At 41.5% G+C, this 16217-nt stretch overlaps 1 protein-coding gene across 1 annotated transcript in view; it reads right to left on the reverse strand.

Moving 5' to 3' along the window:
- AQP4 (aquaporin 4) overlaps nucleotides 1-15889 on the reverse strand; it is a 34268-nt gene extending 18379 nt beyond the window's left edge. Inside the window, exon 1 of the mRNA XM_069731239.1 lies at nucleotides 15832-15889. Coding sequence (XP_069587340.1) covers nucleotides 15832-15863 — 32 coding nt within the window. The 5' untranslated portion in view covers nucleotides 15864-15889. The remainder of the gene's footprint in view (nucleotides 1-15831) is intronic.
- Between the last annotated feature and the right edge of the window lie 328 nt (nucleotides 15890-16217).

The raw sequence follows: 16217 nt of genomic DNA on the forward strand, positions 1-16217 counted from the left end.
CGTGAAAATACCCCAACCCTAATCCTAGCCCTAACCCTAATCAAATCCCTAAGCCCAACACACCTCTAATCATAATCTCAACCCTAACCTCAAACCTAACCCTAATCCCAACCCTAATCCCAATATACCCCTAACCCTAATCCCAACCCTCACCTTAACCCTAATCCCAAACCTAACCCTAATCCCAAACGTAACCCTAATTCCAACCCTAACCCTAATGCCAACCCTAAACCTAATACCAACCCTGATCCAAACCCTAATCCCAACCCTAACCCTAATCCCAACTCTAACCCTAACTTTAGCTCCAACCCTAACTTTAGCCCTAACCCGAGCCCTATCCCTAACTTTAGCCCCAACTCTAACTTTAGCCCTAACCCGAGCCCTATCACTAACTTTAGCCCCAACTCTAACTTTAGCCCTAACCCGAGCCCTAACCCTAACTTTAGCACCAACCCTAACCCTAACTTTAACCCAACCCTAACCCTAACTTTAGCACCAACCCTAACCCTAGCCCTAACCCTAACTTTAGCCCCAACCCTAACCCTAACTTTAGCCCCAACCCTAACCCTAACTTTAGCCCCAACCCTAACCCTAGCCCTAACCCTAACTTTAGCCCCAACCCTAACCCGAACTTTAGCACCAACCCTAACCCTAGCCCTAACCCAAGCCCAAACCCTAGCCCTAACCCCAGCCCTAACCCTAACCGGAAAAATGGAGATACATGCTTTTTTTTATTTTATTGTTTTTTCCTAACTAAGGGGGTGATAAAGAGGGGGTTATTTATTATTTTTTCTATTTTGATCACTGTGATAGGATCTCACAGTGACCAAACTAAAACAAGAGGAAGAATCTTCCTCTACTGGCCGGCACATCACGACGGGCGCACTGCGCATGCACCCGCCATTTTCTTCCCAGAGGAAGAAGTCGGTGGCCAGGAGGGGATGCAGGAGGACCCAGGGACACTGGTAAGTATAACAGGGTCCCTGATCCCCCCTATTTCTATGTCCTCTGATGTGCGATCACATCAGAGGACAGAGAATGTCACCGCTTTTTTTATTTTTTTTACCGGCGATCGCAAAACAGGGGTCGGTAAAAACCGACCCCGATCATGTTCTTTGGGGTCTCGGCTTTTTTCTGGAAAAAGATGGCGGTGCCCATCGGGAGCCATGAGGAGCATAGGGGGAGACAGGTGAGTATCAAGGAGCGATCAGGGACCCCATTTCTCTGTTCTCTGATGTGCGATCACATTGGAGGACAGAGAAATTAAATGGGAAATTGCGTTGTTTTTTTTGTGGCCGCCGGTAAACGTTTAGTTACCGTAATCGCAACCCGGGGGTTGGTAAAAACCAACCCGAATCATGTTCTCTGGGGTCTCGGCTACCCCTGGCAACCTAGACTTCAGAGAAAATCTGACTCTGGGGGGCGCTATACACTTTTTCCACAGCACGTTGGTTTAACCCTTTTCTGACCTCGGACGGGATAGTACGTCCGAGGTCAGATCCCCTGCTTTGATGCAGGGCTCCGCGGTGAGCCCGCATCAAAGCCGGGACATGTCAGCTGTTTTGAACAGCTGACATGTGCCCATAATAGGCACGGGCAGAATCGCGATCTGCCCGTGCCTATTAACTAGTTAAATGCCGCTGTCAAACGCAGACAGCGGCATTTAACTACCGCTTCCGGCCGGACGGCCGGAAATGACGTCATCGCCGACCCCCGTCACATGATCGGGGGTCGGCGATGCGTCTCCATTGTAACCATAGAGGTCCTTGAGACCTCTATGGTTACTGATCACCGGTGGCTGTGAGCGCCACCCTGTGGTCGGCGCTCACAGCACACCTGCAATTCTGCTACATAGCAGCGATCAGCAGATCGCTGCTATGTAGCAGAGCCGATCGCATTGTGCCTGCTTCTATCCTCCCATGGAGGCTATTGAAGCATGGCAAAAGTAAAAAAAAGTTACAAAAAATGTGAAAAAATAAAAAAAATATAAAAGTTTAAATCACCCCCCTTTCGCCCCAATCAAAATAAATCAATAAAAAAACAACAAATCTACACATATTTGGTATCGCCGTGCTAAGAATTGCCCGATCTATCAATTAAAAAAAGCATTAACCTGATCGCTAAACAGCGTAGCGAGAAAAAAATTCGAAATGCCAGAATTACGTTTTTTAGGTCGCCGCGACATTGCATTAAAATGCAATAACGGGCGATCAAAAGAACGTATCTGCACCAAAATGCTATAATTAAAAACGCCATCTCGGCACGCAGAAAATAAGCCCTCAACCGACCCCAGATCACGAAAAATGGAGACGCTACGAGTTTCGGAAAATGGCACAATTTTTTTTTTTTTTTAGCAAAGTTTGGAATTTTTTTTCACCACTTAGGTAAAAAATAACCTAGTCATGTTAGGTGTCTATGAACTCGTACTGACCTAGAGAATCATAATGTCAGGTCAGTTTTAGCATTTAGTGAACCTAGCAAAAAAGCCAAACAAAAAACAAGTGTGGGATTGCACTTTTTTTGCAATTTCACCGCACTTAGAATTTTTTCCTGTTTTCTAGTACACGACATGCTAAAACCAATGATGACGTTCAAAAGTACAACTCGTCCCGCAAAAAATAAGCCCTCACATGGCCAAATTGACGGAAAAATAAAAAAGTTATGGCTCTGGGAAGGAGGGGAGTGAAAAACGAACACGGAAAAATGAAAAATCCCAAGGTCATGAAGGGGTTAAGTACCCTTAACTGCCGCCATTAAAAGGCATATTGGCGGTCGTTAAGGGGTTAAGTGTGGTGTAATTTATGAGTTGCATGAAGTGTTCCATGGTCTATCCAGTTGTCTCACTTCAAAACAAATGTCTATATGTAAATTGCAACATAAAAGATTTGTATAAAGCAGTTTTTTAACATTCCTATTCTCCTGTTATACAATATTACTTTGCTCTTCGAATAGCTAGAAACATGTTTAGCCACTAGATTTCCTCAGTTTAGCGTTGCAAGCAGATGAGACATAAAGTGGGAGAAATAAGTATTTGATTAGTGATGAGTGAGTACCGTAATATTCGTAATAGCTATACTCGTAACGAGTATTTTGTAAAAATTGCGTATTTGTTCCAAACAGCGAGTACAATGCAAGTCAATGGGAAATGCAAGTAATTTTCTGCTGCACCCTACAAAGGGGTCTGGGTCCTGAGGAAAAGGCTGAAATGGATGAGAAAGTGATGAAGTGATAAAACAGAATGGGAAGAGCATTGAGAATATGCCTGCATGCATTGCTGACTCACATATGGTTTCTAGGAATTAGTATGTCACAGTTTTAAGTCACTTTCACAGAAAGGGTCGGACTGGCCCACTGGGACACCGGTGAAATGCCCAGTTGGCCCTGCCCCAGAGAGGAGGAGGAGGAAGAAAGAAAAAAAAAGACGCAGGCCCTTTAAATTTTCTGGCAGCGCCGCCATGACCAGGCCCCCCTCCGGTGCCACCTATCCTTCGTTCTGGCGGCATCTGCTGTGTCTTCGGCGCCCTCTGACTCTGCGACGTCTCAGAGCAGAGGGTGCGATGACATCATCACTGCGTGCTCAGCCTATCTGTCCTGAGCATTGCAGAGCTTGAGAGATGCTGAGTGCACAGGACCTGTGGTGGGAACAGGAGAGGTGAGGCTTTTACTTTTTTTTGTAATGTATGGAGGAGCCGGGGGGCATAATACTGTGTGGAGGAGCTGGCGGGGGTCATAATACTTTGTGGAGGAGCTGGGCGGCATAATACTGTGTGGAGGAGCTGGGGGCATAATACTGTGTGGAGGAGCTGGGGGCATAATACTGTGTGGAGGAGCTGGGGGGCATAATACTGTGTGAAGGAGCTGGGGGCCCAAAATACTGTATGGAGGAGCGGGGTGGCAAAATACTATGTGGAGTAGCGGGGGGGAAATACTGTGTAGAGGAGCGGGGGGCATAAAATTGTATGGAGGAGTGGTGTCCCACAATACTGTATGGAGGAGTGGGGATGCATAATACTATATGCAGGAGAGCGGGGTCCCATTGTACTGTATGGAGGAGCAGGTGGGGGCATAATACTGTGTGGAGGAACGGGGTCCCATAATACTGTATGGAGGAGCGGGGATGCATAATACTGTATGGAGGAGTGGGGTCCCATAATACTGTGTGGAGGAGCTGGGGGGGCATAATACTGTGTGGAGGAGCATGGGGCCCACAATACTGTATGTAGGAGCATGATGTGCTGTATGGAGGAGCATTACATGGGGCCATTAATACTTTATATGGGACTATGTGGTTGGCCATAATACTGTATGGAGGACTATGAGGTGCCCATAATACTGTATGGAGGAGCATTATATGGGGCCAATAATACTGTATGGAGGAGCATTATATGGGGCCAAAAATACTTTATGGAGGAGCATTATATGGGGCCAATAATACTGTATGGCGGACTATGTGGTTGGCCATAATACTGTATGGAGGACTATGCGGTGCCCATAATACTGTATGGAGGAGCATTATATGGGGCCAATAATACTGTATGGCAGACTATGTGTTTGGCCATAATACTGTATGGAGGACTATGAGGTGCCCATAATACTGTATGGAGGAGCATTATATGGGGCCATTAATACTGTATGGAGGAGCATTATATGGGGCCAATAATACTGTATGGAGGACTATGTGGTTGCCCATAAAACTGTATGGTGGACTATGTGGTTGCCCATAATACTGTATGGTGGACTATGTGGTGCCCATAATACTTTATGGAGCACTATGTGGTTGCCCATAATACTGTATGGATGGCTATGAGGTGCCCATAATACTGTGTGGAGGAGCATTATATGGGGCCAATAATACTGTATGGCGGACTATGTGGTTGCCTAAAATACTGTATGGTGGACTATGTGGTTCCTGTACTGTATGGAGGAGTAATATATGGGGCCAATAATACTGTATGGAGGACAATGAGATGCCCGTAATACAGTATGGAGCACTATGTGGTTGCCCATAATACTGTATGGAGGACTATGAGGTGCCCATAATACTGTATGGAGGACTATGAGGTGCCCATAATACTGTATGGAGGACTATGTGTTGACCATAATACTGTATCGGCCGATACCCGATACTTGCGGTATCGGAATGCTCAACACTAGTCACCGGTGATCCCTGTATTACCTGTACACTATACATCATATACAGAGCTCCTGTGTATAATGTCATTAGTGATCACTGTATTACCTGTACACTGACACTATATACAGAGCTCCTGTGTATAATGTTACCGGTGATCCCTGTATTACCTGTACACTATACACCATATGCAGAGGTACTGTGTATAATGTCACTGGTGGTCACTGTATTACCTGTACACTGACACTATATACAGATCTCCTGTGTATAATGACACCTGTGAACACTGTATTACCTGTACACTGACACTATATACAGAGGTACTATTTATATTGTCACTGGCGGTAATAACAGTGTTGTTAGTATTGTGGTTTGTATTCATAATCAATATTGTAGTATTCGGGCACTATGTGTTGGTAATTTGTGGTCTGGTCACGGCGTGGCAGTAATTTCCTTGTATGTGGTATCATTTGATCCCTATATACTGGTAATATTTATTTTTATTTATTTTTACTCATTTATATAGCGCTATTAATTTCACAGTGCTTTACAGACATTATTGTCACTGTCCCCGATGGGGCTCACAATCTAGATTCCCTAGCAGTATGTCTTTGTAAATGTGGGAGGAATCCAGAGTACCTGGAGGAAACCCACACAAACACGGGGAGAACATACAAACTCCTTGCAGATGTTTTCCTTGGTGGGATTTGAACCCAGGACCCCAGCGCTGCAAGGTTGCAGTGCTAACCTCTGAACCATGCTGCCCTAATATGTCATATTATTTGGTCACTATGTGGTGGTAATATGTGATCTGGTCATGATGTGGCGGTATTTGTCCCTTGTATGTAGTATTATTCGGTCACTATGGGGTCTGGTCATGGTGTGGTGGTATTTCTTCCTGCATGTGGCAATATTGGTCTTGGTATAGTGGATTGTGCTGTGTATGGCGGTCATTTGTTCTCTCTGATGTTAATTAGGAGAAGATTCTTTATTTCCATTAGAGTTTTAATGCTTTGTACACAGCGGCGGAGATGCACTTACAGGGGGTTTCCTGTGGAAAAAAGTAATCACCTCTCCACAGGATAATTGATAACGTATTGATTGGTGGGGGGGTCTGACTGCTTGGACCCATTCAGCAAAATGTGGAACTTTTTATCCCCATTAGACTGGAGTGGCATGTCCGACTAGATCACTGATCCATTCATTCCCTCAGTGGCTGCACTTGTTTTTTTCTGGAAGCCCCAAAGAGAATGAATTGAGCTGTGGTCAGACATCCCACCTGCCACTGCATTTTAAAATAGGGATAAAAGTGTCCTGTCAGGGATAGATCTTCCCCATTCTTCCGATCGGAGCAGTTTCTAATGGTCGGATGTAAGCGATCACCTATCCTGTGGAGCCCATGGATTAGTGATAATTTGTTTTAACCAAAGAACCCCATTAATGTAAACTACCGTAATTATACATCCCAGTTATTGGGGCGCACAGTAGATGTGCAGCAGGAGTAGGAATACTGTCCTGGTTTGTTCACTGCACAATGTACATAGGGTTTGTAAAAATTAGCTCTATGGGCTGAGTCATGGCAGACACAGGACACCACCAGCCCAAGGGCCTCCAATCACAAATAGTACTGTAGTTAGACTGGAGTAGGAATACTGCCCTGGTTTGCCCACTGCACAATGTGCATAGGGCCTCCAATCACAAATAGTAGTTAGGATGGAGTAGGAATACTGTCCTGGTTCGTCCACTGCACAATGCAGATAGGGTTTGTAAAAATTACCTCTATGAGCTGAGTTATGGTTGACTAAGAAAGGAAACAGGTTGTTATGGGAAGGGATTGACGTTAACAGCAGTAGCATGAATCAGCATTTTTGGTGAATTTACATTGGCTTGCTGTCATCTGGAGAGATTGCAAACTGTGGAGATATCTAGTCCTTGTTGAATTTAATCAGAGTAAGTCTGTCTGCATTTTCTGTGGAGAGGCGTGTGTGCCTATAAGTGATGATTGACCCAGCAGAACTGAAAACATGCTCTGACATCACACTAGCGGCCGGGTAGGCCAGCATCTCCAATGCGTATAAGGAGAGGTCGGGTTCAGCTTGGACACCCAAAAATTAAAGGGAACTGAAGCGTGAGAAAGGAAGCACGTATGGTCACTTAAGTACCCCTTGACCATGTTCTGTAACTTCTCCCTCCTTGGCATTGTTACAGGCACAGGTAGCCCTTGCTGTGTGCTGGTTTATTGAAAATTGCCCAATTTGTGCACATTTTCCCACAACTCTGTTGGACCTGGTGTTCGTGTATCTCCCATTATCCCATAGGTTTACATTGTACTGTAAATGCATTGAAAACTGCTGCAAATCCACAACGGCCAATCCGCTGCGGATCCGCAGCAAAATCCGCAACGTGTGCACATAGCCTTAGGAGGCTTCTGAGTCAATTTGTGTGTTGATATGGGCAACATATGGTCCTTATTTTTAATTTGTACTAACAGTATTTTTAATATTTTAGTATAAAGTATTCATAACTACGGTGAATGCTCATGTTTATGAAGATTGACGAGATCACAAAATGATGGTTTCATCTGAGCCCTGAAGATTCACAGAGAATGTCATCATACCACTACTGGTGTATTAATTTATAATTAATCATAAAATGACAATTCAAATTTGGAGTTTTGATGATCCATAGAAAATGTCATCATAGTATGAATTGTGTAGTAATTTATATAATTGTGGTAGCAATAAGTATATGTAATTTTTGCATTTTTCACCTATATTATTTTATATGTTTTATCTATGTGATCTAGTGATCGATAGATTGACATGATGAGTTTTTGACTTACAAGTAGATTGTCCATTTTTATATAACCAATGTATATAATTCCCCTTTTTTGGGATGAGATCTGTCTTAGCGGTGGTGTCCGAGTGGTCTGTGCTTGGCCTCGTCTCATCAGTCACCTTGGTGACTACACTTTGTTGCCGTGGAGACCTGACGCGTCTGGCTCAGATTCGCCCGTGGCCCCTGCACCCTGTGCGCCCTTTGTGTTTTCAGCCCTACAAGTCCAGCGCTGCTAATTCTAAAGTTTGTATTTATCGATGCCCCTTTCAATCTGTGTGTCATTTGGTGATTTTGCTCTGTGTGTTATTATTATTATTATTATTTATTTATATAGCACCATTGATTCCATGGTGCTGTACATGAGAAGGGGTTACATACAAGTTACAGATATCACTTACAGTAAACAAACTAACAATGACAGACTGGTACGAGGGGCGAGGACCCTGCCCTTGCGGGCTTACATTCTACAGAGTGTCTGGTTGCTGGGACGCGTGACATAGGAACTTACGTCACATGATTCCTCAGTCTCCATTCATATGTACCGAAAGAATGATCACAGCATCTGGTGTGTAAGGTGCAGCGTAGATGGGCTCGATGATTGATGCCTATGCAGCATCAATAGTAAAAAAAATCTAATGTTAAAAATAATTAAAAAAGACCCTGCTATTCTCACTTTCCGTTGTCCGCCGATGCGCGCGTGGCTGCCGCCAGCTTCCATTCCCAGAGATGCATTGTGAAATTACCCAGAAGACTTAGATGTCTCGCGAGACCGCAAAGTCATCTGTGTAATTTCGTAATGCATCTCTGGGAACGGAAGCTGGCGGCAGCCACGCGCGCATCGGGACAGCTTTGCTGGACGACGGAGGGTGAGTATGTATCTATTTTTTATTTTTATTATTTTTTTAACAGGGATATGGTGCCCACACTGCTATATACTACGTGGGCTGTGTTATATACTGCGTGGCTGCTATATACTACATGGGCAGTGTTATTTACTGCGTGGCCTGTGTAATATACTGCGTGGGCTGTGCTATATATTATGTGGGCTGTGTTATATACTACGTGGCCTGTGTTATATACTGCGTGGCCTGTGTTATATACTACGTGGGCTGTTATACACTACGTTGGCTGTTATATACTATGTGCGCAGTGTTATATACTGCGTGGGCTGTGTTATATACTGCGTGGCCTGTGTTATATACTGTGTGAGCTGTGTTATATACTGCGTGGCTTGTGCTATACATTACGCGGGCTGTGTTATAAACTACGTAGCTGTGTTATATACTGCGTGGCTGCTTTATACTACGTGGCTCCTATATACTTTGTGGCCTGTGCTATATACTATGTGGCTCCTATATACTACGTGGCCTCTGCTATGTACTATGTGGCTGCTATATACATACATACATACATATTCTAGAATACCCGATGCGTTCGAATCGGGCCACCATCTAGTATATATATATATACAAACTGTACATTGGCATTCCTGCAATATCATACAGAAAATTGTGTCTAAATACTACCATCCCTTATTATGGATATATATTTTTTGATCTCATTGTTTTTAAACCTGTTATTTAACAATAAAATCATATGATAACAATATTGATATATATTCTTTGGACTTTCTGGTTGGTCTTTTTTCTTCTTCTTGTTGGTATTGATATGGTTTTTCCGACTGTCCTTCCATTTTGCCAGATCCACTTCCCAGTAATACATATGGTTCACAATAGTTGACACAATGTGTATTTGACTTTTGTTAGATATATTTAAGATTGGCACGGGAAGAACACTTTAACCTCTCCCTACCTAATACACAATCTCTGCCTCCCTGTACTCTGACTTATGCACAACCAGCTATCTATGCTACTTGATGCTTCTGCACTACTTTCTCCCTTCACTAGATAAATAAAAGTAATAATGACCAGTACTGCAGAGGATCTTGTGCGCTATACATGCTATACTGCATGGACATTTACATTTTGTCTTGAGATAGTTTGAATCTTGATCTGTCTCAGTAAAGTTCCCCATTCATATTATACTAAAGTCGGATAGACCAACCGATATTGATGGGTTCAGTCAACGGTCTAAATGCATATTGCGGAGCAGATCAACTGATGTTCGGGCAAGTTGCTGCGCATATCCGATTTAAGACTGCTTTATTCTCCCTGAGGTATGCTGCCGGCCGATGTGTCAGCTGGTGGCTTTCTCATAGAAACCATGGCTGAGATGTCTGTCGCCAGAATGCTTTTGTGAAGCATTGTTAGCCATTTAATGTGTATGGCCAGCTTAACTCTGGAATATTTGTTACTATTGATTGAGCAATGACAGACAATCATGCTGATAACTGCACTGATCGCTACAAGCCAAAGATCAGTATAAAAGAATTTAATAAATGTGCAGACTCAGCTAACTTTTAATTTCTCAGTTTTGTGCATCCATGTGCCTGGTGTAATATGCAGAGTTGGCTCTCAAATACATAGCTTCTTTTTCAATATGTGTTAAAACACATGCTGCTAGGGGTTTCCAGGACTTTAATATTTATGACTTGGGTCCGACACCTTAGATATTGATGACCTTACCCTGAGGTCGACACCTGGCTTGTACACTGATCAGCTGTTTGCAGCTACCAAATTTGGCAAATGTAAACAGTCCAATGTGCCAAAAAAGCTTGTCTCTGCACACTCTGTAGTGGTTATTCTCTAAGATTAAATCATAAATATCCATATATCGGACTAGCTCCTTCTGCTCGAGGGTAATGCTATTATTTATAAGAAAAATACATTTTTTTCATATTCATACAATGAAACATGAAAAACCAAACTGAAGGGATTAGTGATTATGTGGTTGGTATTTTCTTTGGGGGGAGAAGTAAAGGGGGTGGTTTAAAAAATAAAAGAAGAAATTTAAAATTAATTTCACCTGTGATGGTGCTACAGGAAAATTGAACATTTACTGCAAAGATTTCCCTTTACTTGGCTCCAGTAGATACTTGGTAATCAGCTTGTTTTCAAAGGACCCTTCTAAAAAGAGGTGATTGCAAAAGCGAACAAACTTTTCAGTCGCATTGATGTGAACAATACATGTAAGATGAATATTGCAAAAAATAATAATAATCTTTCCTGTATTAAAAAAATAAAATTAACATTTCATTTTATCATTGTTATTATTTTCATGTAGGATTCAGCCATAATAGTGTTAAGCTTTAGAGAAATTTATATGCTATTGACATTTCTCAAAAGATAATTATCAAATCTCATGAGAAGCACTCTGCTTTCTAGTCTAGTTAACTTTCTCATTTCTGGCAGGGTGGACTATCTTCCTTTTGACAGTTCTGGTGAGTAGCAGAGCTGCAGCCTTAGGTCTGAGCCAGACGGTCGTATAACTCGTGCAAGGATCGCATCGCCCTGCACAGACTGGCCTGGCACCTCTCCTGACCTGAGCAAGACATCATGATATATTTCTATGCAGCTGTCAAGCTCAGGTCAGGAGAGCCAAAAGCCAGTACGAGTTTTACAATGTGATTCTCGCACGAGAAATACGGCAGTCTGTCTCTGCCCTTAGTAGAACTATAGAGCTCAGCACAAGTACTGATGTAATACATTCAAATATCTTTGGTTCGTTTTAGAGTATACACTGTTATCACTATATTTACATGTAGATATTTAAAGGGCATTTGAACAAACACACTGCTCTTGACAGTGAGAGCCATGATTAGGAGAATTGCTGTGGGGGGGAAGATAATGCTTTGGGCTTCTGATTAATAACAGATGGTTGTCAGGAGATGAGAGGAAGAGAGATGAGGAGCAGACTACTGTATAGAAATCAATGGGATAGAGAGAGCTGGCTGGTATCTTAGGAGTTAACTCCTCTGCTGTAATGCAGCCACTGAACATACTCGACTTTGCTATGCGGCAGGACTGGTGTCTGAGCGCCATGGAAGCCTACAGTACACTATGAAAAAATTGCAGGAGAATGACAGCAGATATCTAATTATTAAAAACAATCAAATAACTTGAGAATGTTTGCACCTTGGACAAGAAAACAAGGCTGTCTTAGGGTACGTGTCCACGTTCAGGATGGCCGGCGGTTTGGACGGAGCGGCAAAATCGCTCCCCCCAAAGCTCCGCCCCCTTCTGGGGAGGCGATGATGCCGGATGTGTTCATTGCACACATCCGGTATTATCGCGCCCCACACATAGCGCCCTGTGCGCCGCAAGGTAAACGGACATGCTGCAATCTAAAAAGATGCGCCACATGTCTGGAATCGCAGGGCCACCGGATGCGTGTTACCAAGCATAGTGGAGACGGGATTTCATTAAATCCCCTCCACTATGCTGTAACATCTGGACGCAGCGTGTTTGACGCTGCGTCTCTATGCAGCGTCAAACACGCAGCATTTCCTAAACGTGGAAACATACCCTAACTATGCGTAGTGACAGAACTATGCAATGTAGGTAACTCTAGAGTTATAGAAAAAAAACAATTATTAAATTACCATGTGCTTTTTGAATTTGAAACTTTGGCTATGTCTTTACATATTAATATTCAGAAAATTGATTTACAGAAACATGAGTTAGCCTTGAAGACCCATGGATAGATACTATGAATGTCTTCCTTTTGAAGTGCCAGGCATGTCCTGGCAATACACAGTGTTTGATTTCAAATGAAACAGAATAAGAGCTTGTGCAGATAAATGTATTAAACGCCCATCTTGTGTCCAGTTACAAAACAGGTAGCATATGGACAGCACAAGGGCCAATGCAAGTCAGTATGCTAATGCACATTAACATATTAATACATTACCTGATGGTCTACGTGTATAATAAATTGCAGCATGCACTACTTTCATCTGTATTCCAGATCAGACTCGCAAGTAAAGGCTGCATAAAAAAATGGATCAAGTACAAATTGCCATTCATACATAATGTGTATTCTATAGATAAAGAACAATTATGATATGAAAATATGATGATCTTTATTATTCATTTCATTGTTCATATAAAAACTGTATGAAATAAACATGTGAAAAATAGATATATTGATGCACAAAGATTTAAAAAACATATACAGATGAAATACTGGTATGAAAAATGGACATATGGAAAACACATTATGGATGCAGAAATATAATTTTTTTTCTGAAAACAAAATTGAGAATTTTGCATATGGTTTTGAGTCCGCAAAAGAAAAATAACGTAGACATGGCTGTTTTTGATTGGAGCCACAAATCAAAATTACCAATTCAAGTCTATGGGTCCATCAAAATCATTGACAGCACCCAGATGCATCCTTGGGCAATCTGTCTTCTTTCATTGATTAAAGGGACACTGTCACCTGGATTTGGAGGGAACAATCTTCAGCCATGGAGGCGGGGTTTTTGGGTTTTTGATTCACCCTTTCCTTACCCACTGGCTGCATGCTGGCTGCAATATTGGATTGAAGCTCATTCTCTGTCTTAAATAGTACATGCCTGCACAAGGCAAGATTACCTTGTGCAGGCGTGTACTACGGAGGACAGAGAATGAACTTCAATCCAATATTGCAGCCAGCATGCAGCCAGTGGGTAAGGAAAGGGTGAATCAAAAACCCCAAAACCCCGCCTCCATGGCTGAAGATTGTTCCCTCCAAATCCATGTGACAGTGTCCCTTTAACTTTACAATTGATATGAAAAGCTTTGCCATTTATTTATTTGTATAATTGATATGCTTTTTCATATGTAAAAACATAAATGAAACTCTGATGGTAAAAACTGACACACTGATGAGAGTCAGATTCAAAACACTGATGAAATGCAAAACTTCAAATTTCATAAACTGTGAAGTATTTAAAAGAAGTAGCATGTTCATTCTTCCTAGCAGAAGTTGCTCACTGGTTATAGTATAAATGGTGAAAAAAAGATGCGGCAGGTCAGTCACCTAGACAGGGCAAAACTTTTAGCGAAATCACTTCAGAAAAAAGACTGCTAGCTTTTTTCTGAAGCGGCTTTGTCTAGGAAAGCCTCTGTGGATGCTCCAGCATCTTAAATACATCATGGGCACTACCCTACAGGTGAGAACCACTTCATAATACTTTCCTTTGGAGAGATTTGCAGGAGGTTTTATTTTCTTGAAGATTTTCAAGTGGTTTTTCAACGATTTTTTGAGTGTTTTGAAGACCAATTTTTGCCGCCTTTTGATTGGACAGTGCTTAGTTTGGAGCATATTCCTTCAAGAGCTGCTTCAAAGGCGTCACCCAGGCATGTTTCAAAGCCCGAAGCAGTCTCAAAACCAAAACACTAAACATATGAACAGCAAAGAGGTTTTAGAAAATAAATTAGTAGTCTCACAATCATTTTTTTTACACAATTTTTCATTTGTTTTTTGGAACAAAGTCTCTTGGAGAAACACTTTAAAAACTCTTTGTGCTTATACCCTCGGAGGACTTTTCTATTAGTGCGATTGAGTTGTGCCTTAATAAAACTAGATTTGTTAAAGATGATGTGTGTTGCTAATATTAAATTTAAATTAGTTTTGCATCAAAGATCATAAAAAGCTGAATTAGTTCTGAGTTTTGAGTCATGTCCATTACATGTGTTTGTGGCGCAAGCAACATTAGCATGTATACTTTAAACAAGCTATTAAATTTCATGTAATGTAGAAATGATATTACATGAAATTACTTTGAGAAATAACCATGAAGAAGTAAAGCAAATTAAATCAGATTGTTTAGATCTTCCATGTCTCTATGTGTCAAATAGGGAGACAGTGAGCTTGAGAATTTGTAGTTTTCATTACCTTCATTTAAGGCTATGTGCATACGCTGTGGATTAGGCTTAGGAATTTTTGGTGCGGATTCTGCATCTCTTGGCAGAAAACACAGGTGCAGATTTGACGCTTTTTTGTGTGGATTTTGTGTGGATTTCCTGCAGATTTACTGCGGATTTTTTGCGGATTAACTATGTGTTTTTTACCCCTGCGGATTTCTATAATGGAATGGGTACAAAAACGCTGCAGATCTGCAAAAAATAAGTGACATGCTCATTCTTTTAATCAGCAGTGTTTACGCACGGAATTTTCCGCACCATTAGCACAGCTTTTTTTTTTTCGCATTGATTTACATTGTGTTGTAAATCACTTGCGGATCTGCAGCGTTCTGCACCGCAAAAAACACTGCGGATCCGCAGGAAATCGGTAACGTGTGCACATACCCTAAAAAGTTGCTTAGGTATTGCCAGGATTCCTAATCCGAGTTTGTGAGTCCTGCATTACCCAGCCTTCATAAGCTGATTGACAGCTGCTCTATGTACAAATTTGTATAAGAAAATGTGTGGCTTGTAAAGGCTCCTTGGACCCACAAGAAATTCTATATGAAATCATATAAAGTGACTTTGTCTCTGAATCTGAAGCTGCCCACAAATAGAATAACGTGGGGAAAAAAGCAAAACCGACAACTTGTTACTTGATTTAAAGGCCATTAACATACATAAATATAACACATGTTCACCAGCTCCTGCAAATTTACACTAAAATGAATAGGTGATAATGTTATTTTTTGTTACACTTTACAGGGTATTTACAAGACATTTCTGCTTATGTTTTAGGATAAATGAATGATAAATGCAACATAATTAACACAAAATTGTGATTACTTGCAATTAGTTGTCGCCTTGTTGATTAATTTTGAAAAATGCTAGTGTCAGAAAAGTATAACATATGATCTGCAATAATTAGTCATTATTAAATATTTCATATAATAAAACTGTGTGAAATAAATTTTCAGGAGCACACTTGTACACTTGTATAAAAATACCCATTCAGACAGGTAATTGATTGAAGATAAAATAAATGATCTACTTCATGTAGATTAAAGCACTTACCCTCGAACTCTGGAGTCAGATCTGTCACTCATTCCTCCTTAGGATAGAATAAAATGTTCTAATAGCCCACACCAGAAGAACACAAGGAGTCAAATTACAGCAAGCTGTCTGATTGGGTTTTGCAAGACTAGGGGTGGAAATTTACATTGCTATTTGCTCCAGATGTAATCTATATATGTGTCAAATATTTGTATGAATGAAAAATTATGGATAATGCTGTGCATTTGTACAACTATTTAACTAAAGTAATCTGCATAAGTGAAGTAAATAAATAAAAATACATTTCCATCTCTTGATCTTGATTCCATAAGTGGCTATCTTCGTGGGCGCCTGGCTGCTTTAGAAAGGGCTTCTACCAAAAGGCTTTTCACCAGCTTTTTTGAGTC

Source organism: Ranitomeya imitator, chromosome 6 (genome assembly GCF_032444005.1).
Source record: "Ranitomeya imitator isolate aRanImi1 chromosome 6, aRanImi1.pri, whole genome shotgun sequence".
Lineage (NCBI taxonomy): Eukaryota > Metazoa > Chordata > Amphibia > Anura > Dendrobatidae > Ranitomeya > Ranitomeya imitator.